The sequence below is a fragment of the Pygoscelis adeliae genome, unplaced genomic scaffold (assembly GCF_000699105.1).
Source record: "Pygoscelis adeliae isolate BGI_AS28 unplaced genomic scaffold, ASM69910v1 Scaffold82, whole genome shotgun sequence".
Lineage (NCBI taxonomy): Eukaryota > Metazoa > Chordata > Aves > Sphenisciformes > Spheniscidae > Pygoscelis > Pygoscelis adeliae.
This window is the reverse complement of record NW_008824287.1, coordinates 1754773-1762507: the sequence shown is the minus strand read 5'-3', so window position 1 is coordinate 1762507 and position 7735 is coordinate 1754773. Positions and strand designations below refer to the sequence as shown.

Genomic DNA, 7735 nt, shown 5'->3' with positions numbered 1-7735 from the left:
AGGAACCTCCTAGACGGTTTCCTCTCTGCCGTGTTGTATTTCCAGCAGACATCCGGGAAGTTGAAGTCCCCCATGAGAACAAGGGTTAGCAATTGTGAGACTTCTGCCAGCCGCTTGTAGAACGCTTCATCCGCCTCTTCATCCTGGTTGGGTGGTCTGTAACAGACTCCCAGCAGGATATCTGCCTCGTTGGCCTTCCCCCTCATCCCTACCCATAAACACTCGACTGTATCATCATCACGATCGTTGAGCTCTAGACAATCGAAGCACTCCCTAACATACAGAGCCACCCCACTGCCTCTCCTTCCTTGCCTGTCCCTTCTGAAGAGCTTATAGCCATCCATTGCAGCACTCCAATCATGAGAGTCACCCCACCGTGTTTCTGTGATGGCGACTAAATCATATCTATCCCGCTGCACAATGGCTTCCAGCTCCTCCTGTTTGCCGCCCATGCTGCGTGCATTGGTGTACATGCACTTGAGCTGGGCTACCGATTTCGCCCCCAGCATCGGCATGCCACCCCAAGCTCATCTCTAGTGAGCCTGGTTTTATCCTCTTCCCCGTTTGAACCTAGTTTAAAGCCCTCTCGATGAGCCCTGCCAATTCATGAGCGAGAATCCTTTTCCCCCTGTGAGACAGCTGAACTCCATCTGTTGCCAGCAGGCCTGGTGCCCGTTCCTGGATCCTAAAATTGTACCCATTCACAAAACTTTGGAATGGGTTAAGTTGTGTACAGTAGTCATCTATGTGTTTTACAGTAGGACATTCTCCAGTCTAAAGCTTGTTCCTTCTTGCTGGTGCCATGCCTATTGCTGTTCAGTGATTCAGGTTTTTTAAGATGTTGTGTAAGCAGGCTGTCAACATAAGCCTCAGCGCATCTCACTGCTTTTTCTTGTACCGTCTCTTCCTGCAGAGTTCCCTACAGAAAACAAGCCAAAAGCATGAACAAACAGCTGAACCAGAGACCTAGCACTCCAAGTAAGCTCTCACCCATGACAAACTCTCACCTTCTGTTGAACTCATAGGGGTGTGCATAGATTTCAAAATTCATCTTCATAATTACACTGAAATTATGGGAAGGTAGCCTTGTGCAAAGTCAGCTCTCCATCAGAGAAAAGTCTTTTCCCTTCTAGACCTCACCAGTATGTTAGAGCTTATATCCTCCCTCTAGCTGGGAAATTGGCATAGCAGGTTTTGCTCACTAGCCTTATTATTCTCCAAGCCTTTTCACGAAGCTCCAACATCCCCTCTAACACTGCCTCCCACGTATGTATGGTGCAATTTACCTTTCATCTCTGGCTCATTGGCATGTGACTGTTTTAACAGCCTCCTTACCTGGCCTCACCTGCCCACAAGGGAAATGAGAATATCTCTTCCAGTCTGCCATATGATTTCTTCCTTGGGTGATCTTTTTACTGCACCCTTCTTATAGGTGGATGTCCTAAAGAGGATTCTGGTTTGCTTTGTGTCACTCCAGAAATACTTATCTTAAACCAAGTAAAGGCACTCTTTCTCCTGAATGAGGAGGACCATGGCTGTATATCAGGTATTTAGACAAGCTCTTGAGGTAGTATATGAATGTGAGGTACAGTCTTTCCTTCATTCACATGAATCACCCTAATTAATGATAATTATCTTAAAGCAGCTGAGAAAGAGTAAGATAAACAATTTAAATGCATTTGGGAGTATCTAGGACATGACCTGTTCTCGTTCCTTCACTGGGAAAGGTATAGCAGATTGTATGAGAAGCCTTAAGAGATTAAGCCTGAGTGATTTTCATTACTGCAGTGTGGCAAGAGTACAGTCAGGTTATTTCAGAAGAAAAAGCATAAATGAGCAAAAGCAAAGATGGATTTTATCTGATATTTGAAAATAACTAATTATTTTGTTTGAATAATAAGACATCTTTCCTGTAGGGTGAGTGAAAGGGTTAAAGGAGCTTTCATGGCTTTCAGCTCAGTTTCTAGATTTTTTTAGTAGGCTTCTCTGACAGATATTATTTGACATTGGCTTGATAGTTTTATGTGTAGATAAATCACTGGTTTATACCTCATTTGAAACTGTACTGAAACTAGAATATACTCAGCATTTAATACTGTAAAGTAAATAGAAACTATTATGGAAACTCTGCTTTGGACAACCTAGACAATTTCATAGAAGGGAAGAAAAAATTGGTTAAATTTAACTTAGATTTAAGTGACAGCTGGGTTCACAAATCATCAGCTTTATTTATCTTTAAGGCTGATCTCCAAATTAGGCTGTTGATATCTCCACGTAACTGTGAACCTGAGAGACTATTTTTCTTCTAAGCGTGAAGCATAAAAACCATGCTTTATTGTTAATTTGGGGAATTCAGCACAAATAAGGCACAGCATTGTTATTGTGTCACAGAAATATATTTTTCCCAGTGTGTATATTGGACTGCCCTGATAGTTGTTGAAACATCTCAACTGTGCAAGCCTTTTCATTTATTTATTTATTTACCTTTCCAAAAGCTTCTGGAAATTTGCTGCCTTTCTTTTTGTATGGGGATCAGGGTTTCTTTTAGACATTTTTCTTCATAACTTTTTGTTTGATTGTTTGTTTGTTTTTATTCCTAATGGCAGTGTTCTGCAAGAGAGGATTTTCACTAAGTTGTACAAACAAGGAGAAGGATGATTTTCTGTGGGAGATCCTTCATGCTTTTTTCTTCTTTTTCATTTTCTAAATAATTCTGTTTAAATAGCTAGGATTTGGCAGTGTGTCCCCATATGACCCCCCAGGGGCTGAAATGAATCCAGAGAGAGAAATGGGAGTCAGAAAAGAAGCCTGGTTGTAGGTGTTTTAAATTGAACCTGGACAGACTTACTTTCTCTCTATTGCTTATAGACGGAGACTGGGGAGATTCCATCTTCCTGGGCTTTGGTTGATTTCTGAGGTCATCCCTTTCTGTGATGAGCCTTGAGAAACCCCAGAGTACCGCATAAACTCATCACAGACTCATCTGAGCTCTCACAGGGCTTGTCTACATGCAGGCACTCAAAAGGGTGAAAGTGGAGGAGCCAAAATTGGGATTGGAGTGAGTGTCTTTCCAGGAGGAGGACGCTAAAAAGAGTAAGAAGTTTCACTGCACAAAGTCGTTGATTTTTTTTGTGTGTTGCAGTATGGGTCTGGGCTTGTGCAGTGGGCTTTGCTTAGGTTTATGTTTTCCTAGTGCAATCCAAACAGGCTGCTGCTTGCAGGGAAGTTGCACAGTGAAATGACCCCCTTTTTCACAGATACCTATGGAGTAACATGACTGTCTGCTTTCCATGGAAAAGGCAAGTAAGCAACTCAAACTAATTAAAAATTATCATTAGTAGATCAGAGCTGGAGGCTGCTGCTAATTCAAAAGAGAAGGAATCAAATGCTTTATTGTTAAGGGAGTTCAAGCAAGCTAAACAGAAGTGAAATCTGAGGGGACTCCTGGCTCTCCTGGGAAATGGCAGGTTTGCCTGAAACTGCAGTGTCCTGTATGGAGGGGTGGCGAGCAGGGACAAGGAGTGGGAAGGTGAGTTAGGGACTGGAGGAGGGGTGGAGGAGGGAAGGAGTGTATCGCTTCTGGTAGAGCAACCTAATTACCTTTGGGAAGGAGGGAGTCTTAAAAGATAGACCTGACTTGGTGAAGATAAAACAGGTTGGGCCGCTCTGAAAAAATGGATGAAAATGAATGCTACCAAGTTAAAACTGTTCTGCTGCTGGTTCTGTGACACCTCACCGAGGATGGTGGGAAAGGACTGGCCCCTCAGGATAAATAGAAAAAAAAAAAATCTTCTGTCATAGAAAATCTATAAAGAAGCCAAATGTAAGGTCAGACTCCTGGGATCCACAGCTAGCTCCAATCCAGTTTCAGCACATGAGCCACAGAGAGCTTTAGAGGCTTTAAGTTCATCCCAGTGCTCCTGCTTAAGCTCCCATGCACTTGATCCCTCTGTCACTGAAGTTAGCATTTGTCTGATACTTGCCGTCTGTCATTGCATCTGCTGTTCCCTGCCTTAGGTATCACTTAATCCTGCTGGGTTCAAATATTAGCTCACAGAGCCTTACCTTGATCCCATATCTTCCCAATTTGGTAAATTTCTGTTTCTTTTTAGCAATAGTTTCCACGTTTCTATGCAATTTTTCAGTCTCCACGAACCATTTTTCCTGTTCAAGCAAAGATGACTTGATGCTTCCATTTGACTCTCAAAACACAATTTCTTGTGGTGTTACTAAAAACTCTGCAGCAAATGTGCTGCAGCAAATGAGTATCTTTTTTGTCTGCTCTGAACTATCGTTGTGATGTGTTTTACAAGAAGTTGTAAATCTAGCATGAAGTGTGTATCTATTGTGTGGCTTTCTCTATAGGGACAGTAGCCTTAAGAGTTGTAATTGATTGTCATTCCTCTGACAGATTGCAGCTGAAGGAGAATGAGCTTTAGAAGAATGCTTTTTTTTCCCTAGACTTCAAAAATTATTCAGTTCAGCTTTTTGACTGGATCTCATGATCTTTAAAACATTTGCAAAGTCTTAGCAAGTAACTTTATTGTCACACAAAGTTAAGGAGTAGTAAAATAGAATGGTGCTATAAATGACATAGTCTGCATTCTTGCTTTATGTGTAAGCTTGGTCATGTGTCTTTTAACCAACATACAGTCTTGAGATGTTGATGTTGTCTTCAATGGTACTTGTTTTCATACGTAATATACGGTTGTATTTTGGCACGGCTGATTCAAGGTAACAATCTTTTTTGACCTGCTGTAGGGCCACACAAATCAAGACTTACTCCTGGGACAATGCACAAGTGATCCTGGTCGGAAACAAATGTGACATGGAGGATGAAAGAATTGTTCCTGTGGAGAAGGGGAAACATCTGGCAGATCAGCTAGGTACATGTCAAAGCTTTTCTTTCTACTCTTTTTCCTCTGCTTCTTTCTACTGTGTTCCTTTTAATTTGTACAATAAGAAGTCCTTCCAGCAGTAATACTTTAATAATGGTATCACAACTAAGAAGCGTAATATATTCTAGGTCCATATTTTACTTGCTTAATGCTGAATACGACCTTGTGTAGTGTTGCTGTATCTGTAAAGCTAATATCTAAGGATGTAAGGAAGATAAAGTTTGTCTGGAGAGGACAGCTTTTATTAGCTCAGTGGAATGAAAAGAGAAGAAGTTTTCATAAACACAATTCTGTCTCCAGTTCTCTAAGTACCATATAGTCATTTTCAGAATGCAAACACTGATTTTTTTAGAAGAAATTTTTTTTGCAACTAAACAATGAAAAAAGAAGTTTATACATCAGAACTGTAGAGTTGAGTAAAATATATTTAAAAAATGTACCAGCCTTCTCTATCCAGGTAGGGAAATGACATTATGTTATTGATATGGGATAGAAAAAGCAAAACAGTTCCATTGAGAGAAAGCTGGGATTGCAATGGAAATTTTAGAATGAACAGCAAAATAAACTCATCCTAATTTCTCATATATTTATCATTTTTCATTATATATCATAGCATATATGATCTTTTTAACATGGAATCAGGGCTTCTGTGTTAACATTTAACTATACTGTTGTCTTCTTTTAAAGAACTCATAGTGGCAAGTAAATCCTGTTAAAATTTAATTCAGTTAGCAGAAGAGACCCTTACAGTGGGCATACTGTAAATATTTGTTTAGCTTGTAAGAGTAGAGATTCTTACCAGACCCAAAGGAATCACCATCATCCCCAATTTATAAAATCCAATGTTGTCTTCAATTCTTAAGCAGTAATTGGAGGGTGCATAATATGTTGTTAAACTGGGGGTACTGGAGTTCCAGTACACATTGCATACATTGTTGTAGTTTAAAGTGTGACTTTAATCAAATTGCCAATTATGGTTAAATCTTAGATAATGAGTACTTACTAGTTTGGGGTTTGCTAGTGTTGTTTTGGTTTTTTAACGAAGGGAAGGTATAGAAACCCTGTTCATAGATGAGTATAAAGTATGGCTTTGTGATAGGGACCTGTGTGATATAAACAAAAAGATGGTCACTGTTCCAAAGAGTTAAAAGCAACCAGATTATTTTTTCATGTTTCACGTGCAAAAAAAAAAAGCATGTCTGCAAAGGCCTGCAGGTTTAGAGCCTTCAAGTGTAAATTCTACATGTGCCAAGCACAAAGGGGTCCCATTCATGACTGGAGCCTTGAGGCACCACCATCATAAACAAATAATGAGCAAATACCAAACTAAACCCTCTAATTTCCCATCATTATTATTATTGTAATAATAATTCTTTACATGTAGGACTAGCAAAGCAAACAAAGACATGGTTAGTTTGCAAAATCAGCTATGGGCTCTTTTTTACACATCAGAGTCTCATTTGCTTTTGAAAATATATGAATAAACTCGGTTCCTGGCTTGCAGATTCTCAAAACTGTTGTGAATGCAAGTGGGCCCCCATATTTTGCAAGAGTAATTACACTGTTAGTAGCTGAAAATTTGTCCAGAACATGTAACAGCAAATAGAGAGTTTTACTGGAACTCCCACTCCTATTTGGACTTCTAATGTTTTTTCACCCCCCAAAATTCATCTGTTTAAATACAAACCTGGCATCTAGAATCTGAATCCTTTAGGTATGGGACACTTCAAAACACACACGTGCACAGAGTTACCACAGCAACTGACTCTACCAGTATGAAACTGTTCTGCTGAAGAATGCCCCCGACCTGTCCTTGTGCTCATCCAGCTCACCCTGGAGAAACATACCCCGGTGCAGAGCAAAACAAAAGCTAACCATGCCTTTGGAAAGTGCTGTCCCAGTCCTCCTCTTCTGTAGCCTCCCAAAATACTAAATGCTTTTTTTTTAAAGGGCTGAAAAATACGTCGGGTTGTATCAGTCAGTTTTTCCTTATATTAACTGTGCTAATGTGTACAGCATTATCTGAAATTACTTTGCGTGTTAGGTGGGAGGAATCTTTTTAATTGACTATCGACTGCTTAAACTGCTAGCTTTCATCATAATGATTCACATAAAGGTTATCCTTCAGTGTGTTAATCCAAGTTTGTATAGTGACATTAACATCATCGAAATAATTTCCTAATCAGATTAAGAAATTGTTATTGGCCTGAACGTGAACTAAACCAAAACAGATTCAGCTACAGCAAAAGCTAAACCAATGCTGGACTAACAAATATCCAAGTTCAGTTCTCTGATTTCTTGTGCCTTTCATATACATTTTTAATCATCATCAAAGACAGCAAGCGAGGCAGACAGAACCCTCCGCTGATGCAGGATAGCCGTCCTTATTTAGTAATGAGGCAAACATCTCCACCATCACTTCACCTGTTGTCCCATGATTTTTAAAAAGCTTTAGAATGGGGTAGATACCTACTTGTCTCACACGTCTAGGTGACTCAGTCTACCAGCAGTGGCAGACTAATCACTTAAGACGACTTATCTTTCTCTTCGTTTGTGGCAGAATCAAAGAAAACTGATGCAATGCAGAATAGCCCCAAAATGAAGCACAACAGAATGTAGATTATTGCAAAATAAACTCTGTGGTGCTTGAGCTCTCGCTTTTGGCAATATAATAACCTGGTAGAACAGGAGCAACAGCCATTGTGAGTGATGGTTGGCCTTTGAGGCCTCTGGGGTTAGAAAGATAAAGAAATGCTTCTCAGTTCAGCGCATTTCTGCTGGCTGAGGCAGGGTGCAGGCTCATCTGTGAGAAGGTTGGTTCTTGTGTAGCACGGGGT

At 40.2% G+C, this 7735-nt stretch overlaps 1 protein-coding gene across 1 annotated transcript in view; it reads left to right on the top strand.

Annotated features, from left to right (window-relative positions):
• NRD1 (nardilysin (N-arginine dibasic convertase)) overlaps nt 1–7735 on the top strand; it is a 55167-nt gene that overhangs the window by 11836 nt on the left and 35596 nt on the right. Inside the window, exons 3-4 of the mRNA XM_009318726.1 lie at nt 522–526; nt 1141–1145. Of these exons, the coding sequence (XP_009317001.1) occupies nt 522–526; nt 1141–1145 (10 nt within the window). The remainder of the gene's footprint in view (nt 1–521; nt 527–1140; nt 1146–7735) is intronic.